The sequence below is a fragment of the Onychomys torridus genome, chromosome 9 (genome assembly GCF_903995425.1).
Source record: "Onychomys torridus chromosome 9, mOncTor1.1, whole genome shotgun sequence".
NCBI lineage: Eukaryota > Metazoa > Chordata > Mammalia > Rodentia > Cricetidae > Onychomys > Onychomys torridus.
In genome coordinates, this window is record NC_050451.1 from 91410577 (window position 1) to 91432501 (window position 21925).

The 21925-nt window shown below is 36.7% G+C and overlaps 1 protein-coding gene across 3 annotated transcripts in view; it reads left to right on the forward strand.

The window, feature by feature from the left end:
* The window catches only part of Scel (sciellin), a 99967-nt gene that overhangs the window by 64230 nt on the left and 13812 nt on the right, over nucleotides 1-21925 (forward strand). For 2 of the 3 annotated variants that reach the window (XM_036199394.1, XM_036199396.1), the window contains 7 exons: nucleotides 129-188; nucleotides 1560-1619; nucleotides 5078-5137; nucleotides 6334-6393; nucleotides 13913-13972; nucleotides 14108-14167; nucleotides 14302-14358. In XM_036199394.1, the coding sequence (XP_036055287.1) occupies nucleotides 129-188; nucleotides 1560-1619; nucleotides 5078-5137; nucleotides 6334-6393; nucleotides 13913-13972; nucleotides 14108-14167; nucleotides 14302-14358 (417 nt within the window). The remainder of the gene's footprint in view (nucleotides 1-128; nucleotides 189-1559; nucleotides 1620-5077; nucleotides 5138-6333; nucleotides 6394-13912; nucleotides 13973-14107; nucleotides 14168-14301; nucleotides 14359-21925) is intronic. The other variant, XM_036199395.1, reaches the window with a different exon arrangement.

The window sequence follows — 21925 nt, forward strand, 5'->3', positions numbered from 1 at the left end:
AAATATGTTTAGTATCAGTATAATAATTTTCACCAAAGGCTGAGTTAATCACCACAAACATAGAATGGTGATATATATCTAATTCCATGGAAATGTCATGAAACTAATCCAAACATTCTTTTCATAAGAGGTAGAGATCTTGATAATGTTATGAAGATCAACCCCAAAGGACATGAAAACACCTCTGGGTAAGTCTCACTAATGTCTCTGACTCTGATTTCTACATAATAATCAGAAGGCAAATGACTTTTTAGTTTCATAACCATAATTTAAAGTATGTAATTAGCCAATAAAGATGAGAGATGTGGCCATTCATCCTTGTCTACCATAAATATATTTTAAAATGATTGTCTCAATATTTAATACTGAGTTACTTTTCTCTTTGATTTGGGACATTATTTCTTTTTGAGTTATTGATAAGAGAGTAGAAATCTTTATTTAAAGAATGCAGCCTTCACATAATTTCCAAAGTACATTTCTAGGTTGACATGGACATCCAAGCCAGCTTTGACTAAGACTCCCACAAGTCACTTCCTCTAAAGATGGCAGTTTCAGCTACAGCCCAGGGTGAGGCTGGCCTAGTACCTAAATGGGAGTAATGACTCACAGCTGCATCACCTGTCCAGAGCTATGTTGCCTTCGGCACCCAATCTCTATGTATACTATCTCCCCCCCAACTATCTACTTGGAGCATAGCTTATGTGCGTCTTGATTTTTAATAGGACAGCATGTAGATCAGTAAGAAGAGAGACATTATGCTTCTTATTATGTAATGAGTTTTGCTTTTTTTCTAAATATTGCTCTTTGTCACTCTTAATAATTGACTCTGAAGCTGGGTGGTAGTGGTATATGCCTTTGATCCCAGCACTTGGATCCCAGCCTGGTCTATGGAGTGAGATCCAGGCACCAAAACTACACAGAGAAACCCTGACTCAAAAAAAACCCAATGATAATAATAATAATAATAATAATAATAATAATAATAAACACTGAGGTAAAAGATATCTAAAAGGTTTCGACATGGGCATGATTGATAGGTTTATATGAGGGCATGCTTTCTTAGTATTTCAATTTTGTTAAATCATTACATTGTCATCATTATTTTCTTATTATTAAAGAAACAAACAAAAAAGATATTGTATCAATTTGTTGAATAGAGGTTTGTATTCAGTCTGGTGCCACTGAATAACTTAATCTAACTTACCTTGCTTCACTGTGACCCATTAGAAATGATCTAACTATAGATGGATCTGAAGACTACGTTGACTTTGTTCAGGAAGAAGTTTCACATGTACTGCTATTCTGAGAACAGAACAGATAGTACCTATGTGTGTGTGTGTGTGTGTGTGTGTGTGTGTGTGTGTGTGTTGTTAGAAAATTAACCTGAAATGGCCTCCAGCTTAGATATAAGACATCTGTCCTTTTCATTTAGAACTTTAAATGTTCGCACTGGTGAAGAGAACTTTTACATTTATCACTTCTTAATATCTGAGCTATTATTAATTTGATTAGTGTTTTATTTTAATGACATTCATTAGAACTAATTTCCTTTTCCAAAGAAAACAAGACATCGATGGATTGATTAAAGAGAATCCTGAAGCAAATAAAAATATAAAGAGGTAATGTATCTAGAGGTTCCCTTTACCAGGCAGTTGTAAGCATTAGAACGCCAGTGTTCGTGTTTGGAATGCAGAATAGAACTTCAAGACCAAACAGCTCACTTATTTTCTCAAACACATTTTATTAAGCACAGAGTCATTTTCATTTTGTTTTTTGGTGATATTTGTTATCTGGTCATTTTAAGAAATTACAAGACAGTTTTGAATAAGCTTCTCAGCTATATTATTTAACTGTGTATTAGTGTATATGTGCATGTATAAATAGTGTGTGAAGTGTACGTATAAGAATTATATCTATGAAAGTATGTGAGTGAGTGTATTGTAGAGGTATACATAAGAGCACATGGGTACATAAGAATAGAGTATACATAAATGCTTATGCATGTATGTATGTATGTATGTATGTATGTATGTATGTATGTATGTATGTATGTGTTTGTGTATACAGGACAGTGTGCATGTGCATATGAACTGTATTTTGAAACTGAACTTGCTGCCATGTAGCTGAAAATAGTGTATTAAATAATTCCATGAACTCTTTTCCACTTAGTTAACTCAGTATATGATATTATTTGTTGATTCTAAAATGAGTCACCAACACCCCAGAGGCTATGCTGGCAGAGCAAAGGCTCAGCCAGCTTAAAACTGTTGCACACACTGCCAAGCTGCCCTGCTTTTGGCTGTGTGGCACAGTCAGAGGCACAATCACCCAGGGAATTTGGCAAAACAACTAAATCTTGCATCCTGGCTGAGAAAACACATGGGTTTCTTGACTCCTTAAGTGGTTCAGGAAGATAACTGAAGCGTTAATGTGAACAGGAAATCTGAAAGCCCTGGTTCAAGTTCAGCTTCTGACTAACCATGTCACCGACTCTGTTTACCCAATGTCTTAAGTTAATTTTCTATTGCTGTGATGAAGACCATGGCCAAAAGCAACTTGGGTAGGAAATGGTTTATTTTACCTTACAGTTTTATGTCACAGCCCATCTCTAAGGGAGTCAGGTCAGGAGCACAGGGCAGGAATCTTGAGGCAGGAACTGGTGCAGAGGCCGTGAAGAAGTGCTGCTTACTGGCTTGTTCTTGTGGCTTCCTCAGTGTGCTTTCTTATACCATCCAGGACCATCCCACCCAGGGGTGGGATCACTTGCCTAAGCGGTAGGTGCACCCACATCAAATACCAATCAAGAAAATGCACCAAAGCTTTGATCAAAGGCAAATCTGGTAGAGGCATTTTCTCAATTGGGGTTCCCTCTTCCAAAATGACTCTAGCATATGTCAAGCTGACACAAAACTCTCAGCACATTCATCTACCAAAGAGGAATCACAGTTCCCTTGTGCTCAGCACATGCTAGATACAAAAAGTGAATCAGAAGTCCGTGTTAGAAAAACATTCTGATTAATTACACTTTCATGGTGGTCTGGACAATCTGTATATTTAGTTCATCTTGATGTGTTATTTTTATATTTAATCTATTTAATATTTATTAGAACACTTCAAACTGTGACCTATTATTCCTTCTATATTGAAATGGGTATGTGTGTGCATGACGAGGTATGCACTTGTGTGTTTTAAATGCTTGCTCGCATGTGTGCAATCTTTTTTTTTTTTTTTGCCAGAGCCGAGGACCGAACCCAGGGCCTTGCGCTTGCTAGGCAAGTGCGCTACCCCTGAGCTAAATCCCCAACCCCATGTGTGCATTCTTATGTAAGCACATGTGTATGCTTACATGTGGAGATATGTGCCTGTGTATGTATGCAGGTGGACATGTGCCTGAATGTGTGCACATATGTATTTTGTACAAGAGAATTATTGCACATATGAAAATAGTGGTTGTGTGTTCATGTGTGTATGTATACATGACTTATGTGCACATGTATGTATGTATGCATGCATGTATGTATGTGGACACATGAAATATATGTCCATATTTGTATGTATGTGCTTTCTATGATCTTTTAAGGATACTACTTTTAATTTACTTTTTACATAATGAGACTCTGTAGATATTTTAAATATATAATTGGGATCTCTGTCAGGAACAAGCATGAGACTCTGAGTTCAATTCTTAACATCCTTGGAAAAGTCAGATCATTGGTCTGTGCTATTTATGGACTGCAAGAACGTATAAATACTGATGATATATACACTATGAGGCAATGATTCACATAGTTAAACTTCAAATAGTATATCATTATAATAATTAGAGTACGACATTATTTTTATTGATTCATGTAATAAGAATTTAATTAACCCTATACATTTATAGGGCTCATCTAATGTTTAAAGAGATTGAAGTCTACATAATACAATGGAAGCAAACTCCTCAACCAGCACTCTCAAAGAAAGGGCTTGTGGTGCTTGCTGATCTGTTACTGATTTGAACACTACAACCTTCTAATTGTAACCTGGGATTTTTTTCCTTAGGACCATGTGATTCAAATCCCATTGGCTTCATTTAGGTGAAAAACCACAAAGGCTAATCTGGAATACAGCAGTTGTTTCTGTGGGGTTAATTGTTTCATTATTGCCATAATGAAAGTTCACATATTTTCTCTGTTGTCTTTAGTCTGAGTATCACATCTTGGGACATCTGGATCAAGCAAAAAAACTTGGGTCAACATCTGGTTGCCTCTAAATACTGTATCTTTGATGTTGTGTAAATGAAACCTCAGAGACATCTTCGTGGGGTCATCTGAGCAGGCTCTTCTCCCCATGTGGCATCCTCTGTAGATCAGAGCAGTGTTTGCTGGTGAGATGTATGTGAAAAGCACATGCATATGCAATAAGAGAAGCATCATTCCAGGAAGATCAGAAGCAGGCATGTAGTTAAGGCCAACAGTGAAATGCTCAAGTGTTTTTCAGCAACTGTGGAGTTCATAGTTTAGCCAATATGGCTTAAATTTTGGTACATTTCAGGAGTCTACAGACTTTAGTTTTCTTATTGTTTAGTCCTAAAACAATCAATTACAATGTGTCATTCTAATGAGTTATGAGTACCAGAAGTAGATACCAAATTGCATATAGTGCATTTTAAACAAATTGGTATACTTATCTTAATGCAGTTTTGAAATAGAAAACGTTCCAAAAATATCAACAAAATGTAGATTTAAAAAAGTTTGTTTTATATGTGTTGGAGGTTGCTACCAAGAGAGAAAGTTTTCTGGAATGTTCTGTGAGAGAAGTATATGGTCTAATTAAAAAATGTTTTGTATACTTGGAAGTGGTTAACAGGGTACCATTAGATGCAGAGTGCTAGTGAAATTTTGCTAATAGCCAAATGTCTGCAGATTGAAATATTGTCTCCCCAAGTCATTCCCCTCTATCCCTGCATAATCACCTTTAACTCTTTGGTATGATCTCAATGAGTGCTTATATTATTTCTGAGACTTAATATTTTTATTCTTACTAGTTGAAAATCTACTATTAACCACTCTGTTTTTTTTTGAATGTTTTAAAGGGGCCAGAGCCTTGACAATCTGACCAAAGTCACCCCGGAAGTAAACAGGAGTAACCAAGGGTGAGAGAATTATATCTTATCTCTCTTCTTCCTGTATCAGTATGTAGGACTTACAAAAGGACCCAGGAAGTCTAAAGCTCATTGCTTACTAGGAGGGGTTCTGAGCAAGTCCCATGGACACTGAGCAGCAGCTGTGCAGTCTCAGCATGAGGATCGCAGGCTTACTCTCTCCTTGGCAGCAGAGAGCAAGAAAGATCAAGTGGCATAATGGTTGTAAGATCCTTTAAGACACAAGTGCTGAAAATGAAAATTATCATCAGAACACAATTTAGTTGTGGCTACAGGGTGAGCATGGCTGTTTCTGGGTAAAACCTTGCTTTGTTCCAAAATAAGCTAATGAAAAATAATCTCAGCCATGCCCTAATGTTAGAGTTTCTTTTGAGAATAAGTGGGAAACAAAGCCAGTGTAGCACTGATGTGTTTGGAGGTTGAAACTTTGCTCCTGTAAACTGGAGACTTAGACCAGTATTGATTTATATCAAAACGTAATAGTGAAATTAATTTTGAGAACATATGGATTCATAGGATTCAAAGCAAAATGGCCAGTGGGTTTATTTCCATTTTTATTGAGTGGGTTTTTGTTTGACTTGTCTGTGTAAAGTTACAAAGATCTTAATAATTTCATCAAGGTGAATTCAACAATAGGAAAAAGTTTTCAAGGGTAAGATTTAATATGCTCCTCCTTTTGGTTTAATGCTGATCAGTGTTTATAAGTGTAATGAAATCACCAGTTAAGTTGGCTGCTCCCGATTGAAGTACTGACCCTGACCACCTTATATCTGAGACATTAGAGACTTTTGTCACGTAATTTCCAGTACAGTGAAGGTACCTTTGATCTTTTAGTTCAAGTTGTTTATCAATAAATACAGAAAACACTGTTATTGGTTGGCCTCTTTTAGCAGAGAAAGGCACAGAATAGGGGAGAGCCTGGTAGACTAGAGCCCACAGACATGGGTCTAGGTGTCATCTCAGACTAGTCAGGACTCATCTGTTTGGGCTTTGGCTTTTTCTTTAACTGGAGCACTCTGTTCATTGGATGCTTTTAGAACCAATTCCATTACTAAGTTTCAACAAAATGGCTGGTGTTAGGGTTTTAGTAAATATTTTATCATAAAGCATTTATCAGTTTTAACAAATAATTTCAACCATTTTTATGTAATTTAACTAATAAGGTTTTTTTCTTCTATATATTTTAGTGGTCAGAGTCTTGACAGTTTCATCAAAGCTGTGCCCACAACCAACAGAGCTAACCACGGGTAAAGTTTATGAAACTTTTCTCTCTCCTTTTTTCCATTTCATTCTTAAAAATCAGAGAAATCCTTTATACTATCCTAGAGACGTCCCTTAGAGGGGATGCAGAAACAGAAACAGGGGTGTCATCAACCCATAGGCTGGTGCTGAAACCCCTACCCAGGCTTCTCCAGCTATGGACTGTGGTGGGAGACAGAAAGTCCTTGAAACACAGAGGTGGACTCATTCCATTGTAGCGTTTGTGTTCCATGCTTGGTGCTTAAGGTGGATTGGAATCCCCATGGGATAAGGCAGCGTCCTGAGAGGATTTCTTAAAACACAGCAGCTGAGCCGGGCGTTGGTGGCACACGCCTTTAATCCCAGCACTCGGGAAGCAGAGCCAGGCAGATCTCTGTGAGTTCCAGGCCAGCCTGGTCTACAAAGCTAGTTCCAGGAAAGGTGCAAAGCTACACAGAGAAACCCTGTCTCGAAAACAAAACAAAACAAAACAAAACAAAACAAAACAAAAGTAGTTGAAATAGAAATCTGCAGATGGCAAAAGTTTCTCCTGTCTTCTTCATCCATTTTTTCCCTTTCTTCTTTTTGTGTAAAACCCAACCAACTCTAAAGTTAGGGAACTGTGTGTGTGTGTGTGTGTGTGTGTGTGTGTGTGTGTGTGTGTCCTCTTGGGTATGTGGGTCTATGTATAGGGGCTGATTTGTGTATTGTGTGTATGTAGAGGTCAAAGGTGGACATAGTGTGCCTTCCCCAACTGCTTTCATCTTCTATTACTGGGGTGAAATCTCTCACTTGAAACTGAAGCTCACAGATTAGGCTAGTTTAGCTAGGATTCAGCTTTTCTAGCTACCCAGCATGCCCTGGGATCTCTGTCTGTTCTCTCACATCCTTCTTACCTACCTGCCTAACATCTCACATGGTCCTAGGAATCCAAATTACAGTCTTTATGCTTGTGTACCAAGTATTACCCACTGAGCTATGTCTCTAGCCTAGGGAGTCATTAAAAATCGCATTCGATCCTTTGAAAAATAAAAATGATACTTGTATTTCATATAGAAAGAACTTTCCCTATGACGTACCAGGTCAAGTAAACAAAGAAACAAAATCAAACCATAAACATGCATTGCTGTGTCAACTTGAGTTGAGTTAGATATGAATGGCATGTAGAGATAGGCTTTCTTCCCAACTGTTTCCTGTCTCTGAGACTAGGGATGATCTCTGTTTTACAGTGTGTAACAACTGTAACAAAAAAACAAAGCTTATCTAGATTATACCAGAAGTCCCCAGCAGCTTTTCTCAAAGATCTAAATAGCAAATAAATCAGGTCTGAGAGGCCAAAATAATTTCTCATTTAACTACATAATCCTGCCACTACTGTGAAAGTAAGTAGAAAACACCGTGTAAATAAACGAGAGTGTATTCCAGTAAATCTTTGTTATAAAACCAGTATGCGGCAGGGATTTATCCTGGGGGGAGGGGGCTTACTCAGATGATCATTAGCCTAGACAGTTTGTGTTTGGAAGGGAGAGGTGATTCACTTCACAGTATAGCTGAAGCAGCTTCTCCAACATAGCCAGCTGTCCCGCCTTCCATAAATGATTTCATCATAGTAAGGCCAAGCTGATGATGTTGCATTCCCATATTTGAATCTTCAGTGCTAAGTTGTCCTGAGATTCTCAAAACCCAAATAAGAATAAAACCTGTTGTTAGACGCTGAATTTAGACAGCAAATAAATCCTTTCCAGTGAAAGTGTAAAATCCAGTGTAGAGCTCCAGAGCTTTGGTTCCGAATGGCCATTCTAACTACAGAGAAACCCTTGTGATGTGTAGACTTTGTGTCTGGTTCATTTAGGTGTGTGATTTGTTTATTTGTAAATTGTGTATAATAAAGTTTATTTAAGAAGAGGATTCAAGTCATGGCTGGAGTTTTAAATTACTAAATATGAATTTGATTTGATGTTGAGGTTGGAAAGTATAAAATAAAATTGTTTTATTTAGTAGTATAGTATAAAATTGTTCTCAGTTGACCTTGTCAGATATCTCAATGTATTACTTTCAGGAACCAAGATCTGGACACTCTTATCAAAGTGACCCCCTCAGTAAACAAACAAACAAATCCTCCAATTTAGGTAGAAGGAGTAGGATTATTTGGTTAAAGACATTTCAAAAGAGGAAATTTAAAAAAGAGAACATGATTTGTTGATCTGTAAAATACTAGACAGGGTTTTCTTTTATTACTGCTTCTATTTATTTCACTATAACATTGTTTAAGATGATGATACTGATGCTAATTCTGTATAATTACTACTTGAGAAATTCATTGTGACACAATAATCACATAAGGAGGCTAATGCTGCAAATTAGTAGTTAATAAGTTATTTGTATAAAAATGAATAAACTGAAGAATATCAGTTTGCTGCTCTCATACTCACAAGGATTAAGATTTAAATGACTTGTGAGAAAACTGGCAATATAACAGGTTTATAGTTAATTAGAATATTTTTGCATGACACTGAACTCACTTCTGTTCTTGAGAAATTGAGACCTAAAGCCATCAAAACTACTTCTGGGTAAGGAAAATATGTTTTGTTTCCTTTCTTCTTAACTAAACATAATAGGAATATAAACACCATAATCATTTTATGGGAAAATTGAATGAAATCCTTGAAATATTATACTATTTTTATATGTACCTGGAAACTTACATGTTAATTTAAGTATTTAGAGAGGCAGCTGAACACTGTACATAGTGGGACCTTCTCCTAGTCTTAAGTAAAGTAATTGATGGGACCAACCAGGAAGGGAGGCAGGGACATAGCTGGGCCAGGAGCCGGGTCATTCTGTTTGGTTTGTAAAGCCTTAATGTTGAGCGTTTGTCTCTGAAGTTAAAATTGAATAATGATAGCTGTCTCATAAACCAATATGCCTCATTTAATAATAATTAATAGTGCATCTACCTTTTTGTAGAAGAGTATTTTCTGGGGGACAGTAGAAAGTTTATGAGGCTTATTGTTCTTTACAGGGCTTGTGCTTACAAAGGGGATATGAACTTCAATTTAATAATTCTTTGAGTTGTTTCTCTAAGATAATTAATTTCACTTTTTATCTTTATATATATATATATATATGCATATATATGTGCTTTTTGTATAAAATCTTAGGAATGTTTTCATAATTTCCATTTTTAAGTGTTGATAACACCTTAAAATTCATAAAACCTTATGGATGGGATGGAGGAAACTTGGAAAACTTTAGCCCAGTTGATGGGAACAGTTTTGGAAACCCATTCCAGCTGAATCTGTTTTGTAGAAGGGGGAATCAGGACTCAGAGAGGTTAAGCGATTTGTCCAGGGTCACAGAGAAAATTATGGGAAGACGGATGGTAGTTTTGTGATTGCCGAGGCAGTAACTAATCACTGAGCACCTACTGGGTTCACAGCTATCACTAGGTGTCATTTGCTTGCATGTTAGTTCTAATTACAGGCTGTGGACACCAAAAAGAGAATTCGGTCGTCATACTCAATCTTATTAACAGCAGGCAATTAGCATAGATTAAAGCTAATTATGTAGCAGGGCAGAGAGATGTTACGCTAAGACAATAATAGGTTGTCAGTTTAATATATTACATTTAGGAGCCCCCATGTACTGCTGGCTGAATATAGAACGTATTGTCAGTGAGTTGCATTTAAAATGAAAAATGAAATGAAAGGCTGTTGTAATAAACATTACACGCAGTAACATTTGTAATCTTGGGGTTGATGTTAGAGAGGACAGAGCTGTAGGCAGTGTCTGGTCCAAGCTCCTCATTTACACATGTCAACACCAAGGCTTTAACACACACACACACACACACACACACACACACACACACACACACACACACACACACACACACACACTCACACACTTATGTCTTCCATAGGGTCCTGTGGTTTCCAGCTGAATTCTGTTCTTTACTCCATAGTACACAGACTTCCATCTTCAAATAAATAAAGCTTCATTAAGTGTCTCAGAAAATGCAGGAGGCTACAAGGATAGGATTGGGGCTTTCTGTTGTGGGACAGCTAGGAAGTGTCCCTTAGTGGTCTGACAGGGTCACTTGAAGGATCACATATGGATGACATGAGCACAGGTGTGTAGATGGCTACAATACACTCTAGAGTCTTAACCTCCATGGAAGTAATACCTAAATATCTGGTGCATCCTCTAACCCATCACTAACACAAAATCAAATCAGGAGCTTGTATAGGAAAGATGTTGTGTTTTTCCTGGACAAAATTGAAACATTGAATTCCTGTGTTCATAGGATCCAGGGCCTGGAAATAGTGTTTCCAGTTCCTGTTTCCAGTTTATTGAGATAAGATGCATCTGTCACTCATTGAGGGGATTCAGGACCATTGCTTACACCCTTGCTGTGGTGACACACTGTGTTGCCTTTTTTTAAAGGAGTGGCAGCACATTGCATGTGGTTATGTCTGTTGGCTTTTGTTTCTCAAACTTTGAGTATGCCCCTTATTAATGGTTTTTATAGTTAATTCAATGAGTAGCAATCAGCACTCACAAGAATGAATCAAATAGAAAATATTAAAGTTCTGATGTTGTTAGGACATTATTTGTTGTAAATCCCCCGCCGTGTGTGTGTGTGTGTGTGTGTGTGTGTGTGTGTGTGTTTACTGTGATTTATATAATATTCTTTCCAATATCTCTGTTTTAGACTTTTAGATGAACAATCTTATTTTATGCTCAGTAGAATATGGAGAGAGGGAAGCTTTGACATTTGTTTTTGCATTTCGTCTTTATTCTAAATTGAGCCTATGGAAAGTATATGCAGTCACACCAAACCCAATGTGATTGATTGTAAATGTAAACAAGCTGTGACTTTTAAAAGCGTCTTTCCTTCTACAAGGTTTTATTGCCTGTTATTCCTTTTTCCTTTTAATATATTAACTTCAATTTAAATGCTTACATATGTGTCATCATTTAGTTTTTAACAGCCCTTCCAGCCTGTTGTCTCATTTAATTTCCATGGCACCTCTAACAAAATGTTTCCAAGTGATTTATTCTGAGAAATTATGTTTTTAGTTGTGCTCATTTGCCAATCATTCTTCCTATTATATTTATAGATTTTTTAAAATTGAAAATATTATTCTTGAGGATAACTCAATACAGTAAAAATTTAGGTTGAGATTTTCCACCTATCAGGAAGATCTGAAAACTGAGAAGATACCTCCAAGTACTGGAAGCCATGATGGACACACATTCTGTGGAAAGGCTGGGGCGGGGATGCTGCCTTTGCTCAGACTTTGCTGGTGACTCCCTGCTAAATGGCTTCCTCTATGTTTAACCCTGTAGAAATCCTCTTGATTAGTAAAATATGCCCTTACATTTATCAGTGCAAAAAATCCTTTTGCACTGATAAATGTTGAAGGGAAGGGGACCCAGGCAAGCTGCTGTCCCAGATGGTACTAGGAGAAGATACTATCCTTCTTCAATCATTTGCCATAGCATACGATGTGTCTTTCTATGAGTATATATTTATAAAATGTTAAAGAATAAATAAACCTATTAAAGTAGGCAAATGAACTGAATAGGCACTTATTAAGAAGTATGAATGCCCAGTAACATAACAGAAAGATACCTGATATCACTAGCCATAAGTGAAATGTAAATTAAGACTATTTTTGGATTCTAGTGTAGTCAAAATGGCTACTATGAAAAATAAAATAAAATTAAAAAAACAGACCAAAACTATAAACAAAAAAACAAACAAAACCCCCAAATACTGGTGAACATAAGGAGAAAAAAGTAACCCTTATATGCTATTTGTGGGAATGGAAATTATTATGGAAATCATTATGGTGTTTCTCAAAAAACTAAAATCAGACCTACCATATGACCCAGCTATACTACTCTTGGATATATAGAGAGAAAATTTTCAGCCTTCAAAAAAAGACATTTTAATGCAGTGGAGTTTGTATCTTGAAGAATTCAAGGTAAAAGAAAAAAACAAAACCATCCAAAACAAGAAATAAGAGAGTGTAGTAGGTTTGTAATAAATCTTACCAGGTAAGGAAAACATAGTAGTCATTTCCAAAGTAATAGTTTCCTTAAGCGAAGGACCATATTGTTCAGAAAGCTTATGTATATTCCCATGGAAGAGCATTTTGAGGGCAGGCACATTGCCAAGCACGCTCAGTAGTTCATGAGCATTGTTGAGCAACCTTGGTTTCAGGTCATAGAGCTCAAGAAAGACAGATGGTGGATAGAGATTCTGGGCACACTTAGCTTATTGCCCCAAAAGTTTTAGCCAAGGTCAAAGGAAAAGATAATTAGAAGATATGTTAATGTAGACACTTGTCCCTAAGGCTTCCTACCTCACTTAGCTTCTAACAGTACCTGCACACTTGTGTTTATCATGACACTGTTTGCAGCAGCTAAGCTAAACAATCAGCCTAGCTGCATGCCAACAAATGAATGAATAAAGAAAACAGATTAGTACATATACATACCCATGTATCTATGTGAGAATTGTTCAGGCATGAAGAAGAACAAAATTATATCATTTCCAGGCAAATGGCTGGAACTACAAGGCATCATGTTATGTAAAACATCACAAATGAAGAAAGACAAGTCATGTGTTTTCTCTCTTATATGGAAACAAAACCTCCCAAAACAAAACAAGGCACTGACAACAGAAACAGTCTGTTAGGGCAAGGAAAGGGAACTGGGAGAAGAAGGGAGACCCAGAAGGTTCAAAGCAGGTAGAAGAAAGGGTGATGTGATCAGAGCATGGTAAAAGCAGGTGTGGAGAAGCCAGAATAACATTCACTGCTTTACATGATCAGTGTATGGAATGATTATAATTTAAAAGGCTAAGAAGGATACTTTAAATGCTTACTTCTTAGGCCTCAAGACTGGAGTTATACCAAGGAGCTTAATGGTATGAGTCCCGGGGGGAAATGCCATTTTGTAGTTGAGAAAGTAAAAAAGAAGCAAAGAAAAACAAAACAAAACAACGACTCTTTAAGGAGATAGTGGACAGTTTATAGAGTATGCACCTAATTTAACAATGAACAACTAAATTCAACTCAGTTCTTCAGTCAGTATAAAGTCATGATTTTGATAGCTTGCTGGGAAGCTGTTTGCTAGATTTACGTTCTGGACATCCCAGCTTTTGAGCTCCTGTTTTTTATACTGATATGATCTTTAAAATGGCAAAGACTTGAGAATCAGTCTGTGTCTTCATAATGGTGAAACAATGAAAAATGTTAATCCTTGAATATTCCTTGTGGAATACTGAAGATGCACTCCCTGGTAGTTTGCTCTGGAAATAAAGTGTGTGGACTCAGCAAGTTCTTTTGGGCATAATTCTTGTATCCTGTTTTGGGTGGGAAAGATACCATTGCTGTTCTCTACTACAATGATGTATCCCATAATAGAATCCTTGCCTCCCATAAAGGCCATTTACAAATGCTCTAAACCCTACTATCTCTAACCCTTAATGCTTTTGTCTTTTTTCCCTTAAAGACACCAAGATCTTGATAAGTTCATCAAAGTAAATCCTGATGTTCTTGCAAACAACCAAAGGTAATAAAACTTATTTTTATTGAGTTTGTATCAGGAAGAATATTATGTTGTATTATTCCAAGTAGAGTTAAAGCATTGTCCTCACTAAAATAACTTTATCATTAACCAGTTTTCTATCTATTATTCCACTGAAAGAAACCATGATCTGGATGGCATCACCAGGGGGAATCCTACAGTGATCAGACATGATCAAAGGTAATAAAACTAAAGCTGCTAATTCATGTTTTCAGCTGTTTTCCTCGTATGAAATGGATTTTTACTATTTCTGTGTTGCTTTAGCATAACTAAATTGCCATTGCTAATCCACCCCCTTTCACTATTTTAAACAGCCAAGACTTGGACAATCTTATTAAAGTGAAGCCTTCTGCTCTCAGAAACACAAATCGGTAGGTGACCTTACCTGGCTGGTTTGATGTATTCCCAAGGTCCTGGGTAGGAATTTTCTTTCTTTCTTTTTAATAAGGCTTCTAATTTTCTTTAGTTTTCAAATAACCCATTTGTAACCTGTGTGTCTCTTGTCAACAAGGAGATATATTGCTCTCTTCTTGCATCAATTGCTTGGGTTTAGAGTGAGTTCTAGGTTTCTTATTTGTTCCAAGACAACCCAATGTTTGTTCCCTAAAGGAAAAGGAATTTTGAAATGAAAAATGAATAAAACTAAGTAAGAGGACAAAATATTTTGAGGAAGTTCAACCAACTTGGAAAGGATATTTAAGTTCTCCAAAATCCCAGATCCTCAGCTTGTCTGGGCCTACAAAGTATTATAGCACATTTTAACCTCAGGCTTACACCTTGAGTTTGAAGCTATTCTCTCATTTGCTATTTTTAAATTAAAGTAGAATTATATCCTTCCCTCATCCCTTTCCTCCTCTATCTCCTTCAAGATACCCTTGCTGCAACCTCTCTTATGTCCCTCAACTCTCAAACTGATGGCTTCATTTTCTTTATTATCGTTATGTGCACATGTGTACATGTATGTACAAATATATAAATACAACCTTCAAGAGTCTATTTTTGTTGTTTGAGTGTATATAGTTTCAGGGATGACCACTTTGGATAAATAGTAAGGTAGCTTATTCTTGGGAGAGGCTAATTCTCCCTCTCCCATCAGTCACTGGTGTTCTACTTTTGGTCTAAGGGTGTGATCCTGTGAAATTTCTCCCTCTCACATTAGTTCATCTGTTAATATTGTCAGTGTTCTGGTCTTGTTTATGCAGCTATTTCTAGGATAGACTATTTCATAGCAGACTTCCTGATAGTCTGGCTCTTAAAAATCTTTCTGTAGTCTCTTCTATGATGTTCCATAAGCCATAGATACAGGAGCTGTGGTGCAGATGTGTCTGTGGGAACTGGGTTCTCCACAGTCTGTTGATCTCTGCATAGTGTCTAGTTGTAATTTTTTGTAATGGTCTCCATTTGCTATAAGAAGAAACATCTTTGATGGGGAGGTCATTACATTTTATCTATGGGTAAGGGTAAGATTTAGAATGTACTAAGGAAGTGGGAGGGTCTAGCAAAGCGATGGTAGTAGATTGTTTTCAAAGTCCATAATCATACTAGCTCCAGGAAGATATCTAGGTTTCTAGTACCAGGAATGATTTCCTTTCTGTTGAGTGGGCTTTATGTCCAATTATTTGGGTGGATTGTTTTCATCATGATTAGCAGTTTTGGGAGATTTCCAGTCATGTTGGTAACAGGTCTAGTAACTATGATATGCAATAAATAATAGGGGAACTTTGTAGCAACACACATTTTATCAGTGAATTAAAGTTCACATTGTTCTACTTACTTGAAATTTTATCATCATAATTACATAACTGAGAATCATGGCCTAATATTCTGAAATGAAGGCAACAAATTATTTACAAAAATTACTATGAACCTATGAGGAGAGAAAGGGCAATGTAGTCTTACCTTCTTTCCTACATTAATACCTTATTTTGTTCTTGTGTGTTTTTATCACTAGAGTGTTGGAGTCTTAAAGCCAGGCATCCTGAAAGTAATTAAAAATCAATGGCTACTCAGAGGGTATTTACTGAGCACCTGGACATTAAGACTAATAATTGCATATGATTTATGATCACTATACCCCATGGATAGATATTCCTATGCCTTATTTTGTAGAAGAAACTATAGCTCAAGGATACCAAACTGTCCTTCAAAGGAAGAAAATATACAGTACATATAAACTCAGATTCTTCTGACATTATGACCTTGAGGATACCAACAAAGATATGTGGTTAAGGGATCCTAAGCTCTCTAACAAAATCTATTTACTCCAGAGAATTAGAATTAAATAGAATAATTTCTTCACAGTGGTAGTTATAGAGTGGATTGTTCTTGTCATCAGTAGCAGTTTTGGGAGATTACCAGTCATGTTGGTAACAGGTCTAATAGCCAGGCTATGCAATAACTAACAGGGGAACATGCTCTCCACCTCCTGCCTCTCGCCTATCATCATCAAATGGGTTATATTGGCAATGGCAATTCTTATAAGAGTCTTGCCTCTGGTTTTACTGCAAGAGGCAAACTTTATAAAAAGTAGTTTGTATGCTAGTAACTCCTTTTCCAGAAATCCACAGAAAGAGGACATTTTTTTTTCTTAAGCTAATATATTAATATTAAAAGTATTAAAAAAAATCTGGCATCATAGAATTCTATGATGACAGCTTGGTCAGTTAAGCTAACCTGTCTGGCTATTTTCCAGTAGTGTAGTGGATTTGATGATAAATGACCAAGAATCATCACACAGCAGACAAACAGAAAAGACTGAACTATCTCAGAAGAGTGAATTTATGGATTGATTCAACCACCTGAATCTACCATGTAACCATGATTATAGCATAGGCATAGTAAAGGGAGTTAAGCTCACACTAGTGGGATGAACCATCACAAAGCCTTTTTACATCAGTGCAATGCAACCCAGGCACTGATCATTTAGTAGCAAAGCAGCAGTGAATCCGATCTTCTGTGTGACTTCACTGACATTTCCAGCAGCTGCATATTTAATTCTCGGTTAGAGACTGAATAAATTTCACTCATCCATCAGAAATACATACAAGCATCCTGAGATCCCAGGAACACAACAACCCAGAACAAATGCAGATGTGCTCAGAATTTCCATCTATTCGATGAGAAATAGCATGGCTTTTAGGAGTAACATGAACCAACACTAAAGATAGATCCCATTTATCTGTAGTCAATAAGCTGGTGTTAGATTAATTATTAATGTTCTAAATTTCTGCTTCCAAATAGGTACTGAAGAATACTGCAAAAATTAAAAAAGTGATATTAAAGATTTCCTAGTAAAAAAGGCATCATTCACATAGAGCAAAAATAATTTCCATTGGTAGTTATAGTTCCATTTGTCAGCATTTTCCCTGTTTGTTAACATATACCTTCTAAGATTTTAGTACTGTAACATGAGGTCAGTTCCTTCCTACCTCCCTGCTGCGAGTCTCTCATATTCCTCTCAAGACATAAACATGGGGTGAGTTACTGTACTGCTTCATTCAAATCCACCCATCATCACTATAGATGCTTCTCAGCACAATCTCTGGAAGCGGCTCTGCATTTTCCATAGTGCTGCTGTGGTGATGGCTACTTTCCAGCCTTCTAACCACTTCTGCTGCTAGTCATGACTTCTAACTTTCAATCTGTCCACAGGGATGAGCAGTGATCTTCCTAAAACAGGAGGCTGATGATGTCATTTTCCCAGGATAATCCTCCACTGTCTTCCTGTTGCCATTGGTCACAGCCATGCTCTTTAACCATGCTCCACAGACCACCATGATGATTTTGTGGGACTCCCCCCGAGTCCTGTTACTCTTCTCTCACAAGCAGACCCATTTCCCATCCCCATTCTCTCTGACTTGTGCTCTTGGCTGCCCTCTTATTGCATTGCTGGAGGAGCTACTGCATGTCCTTTGGGTACCAGCCTGGTATTTCTCACTCAGACTCAGGGAAGCCCCGTTCAACCTCCATATGTACAGCATTCCACATATGAACTTTGAGTGAATTATTGTCTAATAATCTCTTTCTATCTATAAGGTCTTTATAGGTATGAATGGAATGACCTTGTTTCTTTCTTTATATAGTGTAGTAGCTGACACAATGTCTGACAGATATTAAATTTTTAATAAATAGAATGTGAATTAAGGCTAAATATCAGAATAATCAACGTTTCATGACAGTCTACCTAGGTAAAATCCATTGTATTCCATCTCCAACATTCAAAGCCCCTACCACTGAAACTAAATAAAATAAATCTATTTTATGTGATTGATTTCTTTACTTGAGTCAATAACTGTTTCCTGCTTATGACAATCTCAAGGAATCACAGTGAATCAGGAACACTAAAATTATTAGTTATGTGTTATATTTTAAATATTTAAATCATACTCAGATCTATTAATTTCTTGAATAGAAAATCTTTAAGAATATAAAATGCTTATTGAATAGAATTATGAAAGTATGTAAATGTCATCCCATTTTGCTATGTCAGTGAGCCAAGGAATTATGTGAGTTGTTTCACTAAATGCAATATTCCTTTCAAGGAGATTCATTTTGAGCTAAAAATCTAATGCCTCATATGAATTCCTGATATAAAAGAAAAATAGTTAATTTTTGTATGGAAATTCTTTAATTTTGTAACTGTGTTGGACACTTTACAGAAGCAGATGAAGTTAGCAGTGTAGAGAGAAACATATTGTACCCTATTAATAAACTCCTCCTACATGCACACAAGAGAGGAAGAGTAGTTAGAACTGCGTTAATAATTTTCTCACGTGGGAACACATCCTAGGAAAAGCTAAGGAGAAAGAAACTCCATGTTTCCCCTTGATTTGGCCCATAAGGTGATATTTTGTTTGTGTTATGACAATTAAAGCTTGCCCGGAGATCAGAGGGCAGAGCAAGCCACTAGGTAACTATAAAGTCCAGGCAGTGGTGGCACATGCCTTTAATCCCAGCACTTGGGAGGAAGAAGCAGGAAGATCATGAGTTCAAAGCCACCCTGGGCTACACAAGATTGAATCAGTGTCAAAGAGAAACAGAGTCTGGTGGTGGTGGTGGTGGTGCACACCTTTAATCCCAGCACTAGCGAGATGGAGTCAGGAATATAAGGCAAATGGACATAGGATCTCACTGCATTCGGTCTGAGGATTCATATTGGTAAGAAGTTTCTAGTGGCTGCTGCTCTGCTTCTCTGATTTCCAGGCAAATGTTATTTGTCAGAACACAAAGTATCATAAAACACACAACTATGGAGAATGCATTATATTATTACATGGAGAATTCTTAGACTGAAAAATATGTATGTGGCTTTATTCCTTAAATAACTCACAGTCTGCCCAAAATGTATTTAAATCTTCATTTTAAAGGAATTCTTGGACCTATGGATAGAGCTTAGCAAAAGTCTTGTCTAGAATGTACAAGGCCCTGGGCTTGATTACTACCACCAAAATGAAAATAAAAGACACAGAAAGAGTTTTGAATCAAGCATTTGCTCAACTTTGCAATATTTGGCTTGGACTTCTATAAAAAAATCTATTTTCCATACTTTGACTCACAATTTTTCATCTTTTGCCACAGTGTAAAAGATGCCATGAAATACATGTGATCTTAATTAAAGAACGTTTATTTTTTTGCATCCTTTAACTTGGGTAGTCTAAAATTCTTTTACTGTATCTACACATCTAGCTAATGCTATCCATCAGTGTACATACCCCAAGCAAATGTATATTGTGTGATTTTCATAATTTAGTTTGCATTAAATATTGGTATAGATTATTCAAATTAGAAACCTTATAGCTTTCACAACCAAACTTGATGTGTGCTGTTATCTAATAAAATATGAAAATCTTATGAATGCTAATAATATGGTTTCTTTGGTGACTCACCCTATTTTGGGAGTATCTTCTTTAAATGCATTCATAGACTCAGCTTTTGAGTTACCTGCTGTAGTGTTGAATCTGTAAGAATAGGGGTTCTTCTGCTTCCTCTGGTGGAGCTATTCTTTTTCCTTCTCTCCAAAACTACAGCCCAAAGAGCAAGCATGAAATTTGTAGGCAAGGAAATACCCAGTATCTGCAGCAGTCACAAGTACACTGTTCTTGTGGAATTGAAGATGTCTACTCTTAGGTTGAGAAACTCAATACAGACTTTTTAGGAATACTCTAAAAAAATACTCATAAACTAAATCACCTAAACATATGAAGACTGCTCCCTCATAGTTCTGGAGGTGAGAAATCTGAGATCAAGTCATCATGGCAGGGTTGATTTCCTTTTGGACTACGAGGGGGAACTGTCTTCCAGACTTTTCTCCTTAACTTGTATCTTCACATATTTATGTAACACATACTTTGCTCAAGTCTGTATTAGACCTTACTTCCAAGCTGTAAAAAGCCACAGCCTCCTTAATGCAGCAGCTGATTACTGTGATGATATCAAAGAGGAAAGAGAATAACTTCCTGGTACAGGATGCTGATTTCCTACCATTCACATATCTTATGATATTTCACCATCTATCACTGCCAGTCTGGATGAATACTATAATAGTCCATGTGTCAAGCTTTCCACCAGTAAAGAAACACTTCCTAGTGAAGGCTGCTAAGATAAAATGGTAGGTAGCCTCTGATATCACAATGATGGCTTTTGTAATAATTAGTGAAAACCATCATTTAGGCAAATTCAAAGCCTTCTATCTGCATTATAAATTTGCAGGATTGACCTTATACAACTTTGTCTGATTAATGTGGAGGAATTCAGTTTTGAATTTTGTGTCATCATTCAGATTACAACATCAATTAATATTCCTGAAATATGGTACATTTTACATAATTTCACTGGAATATTTAAACTCACATTAAAGATATTTAAACTAATTTCTACATTTTTAAAAGCACACAAATATTTTTTAAGTGTGAAGTTTAAGAAGCTAAAGTATGCTGGCTAATTTGCATAGTTTTTCAATTATTAATGGCTTAGATATTGCTTAATCTCTCTCCACATAAACATGAGAGTTCTTTATTGTATTTTGCATTCATAACAGTGTTAATTTTGTGAGTGAGAATCTACATGCTGATTATTTCTAGAGTAACCTTACTTGAATCCAACATTTTGGAGTGCAAGAAGGGAGAATTTTAGAAACTGGAATTAATTCCAAAGATGTAAAAATTTAGGGCTGAAATGAAAATGAGAAAGTCCCTCAGGACTGTGGAATCAAACTCACTGCTACGTTCCCGCAGTCTATTCACTATTTACCACTAACTCACTGCTACGTTCCCGCAGTCTATTCACTATTTACCACTAACTCACTGCTATGTTCCCACAGTCTATTCACTATTACTCACTCTTCTTTTACTTGGTTTTACTCACAGCTTAATCATTTTGTCGTTTTGTGTCTTTCTCACCAAAACCATGTTGAACTGGATATTCGGAGTCTCATTTAAAAAATGAAGCCTAAGGAAGTATGTATTGAAGGGGAAGAAATGGGAGGCTTCATGACAAAGGCTTTTCCAGACTCGTGAAAAAGCAAACAGGACCTTTTAACTTTATGGTACTATGTAAATGACTTATCTAGGATAACATGCTGGAGGACCCTGTAAATCATAGAAGGTGTAAAATCACTAAGACAGCCTAATCTCATCACCACACTTATCCTCTACCTTGTGAATTTCTTATTCAATTGTTGGTCTGAGGTTTTATATTTCTGTAACCCAATGGAGTGAATGAAGTCTCCAGCTAAAAACATTCAAGCATTGGTTTTTTGGGAGGAGGGTAGTGTGAGTTCAGTTCTTCATTCTTCTGTAAGTTAGTTCACAGGCTTTGGGAGGTTCACTCAGTGTTTCCAAGCTCCACAGGCCAGAACTGTGAGATCCTGTGAGATCTGAATGAGGTAATCCATGTGAAGCTGAGATAAATGCTTCAGGACATATACCTAGCACCCATTCA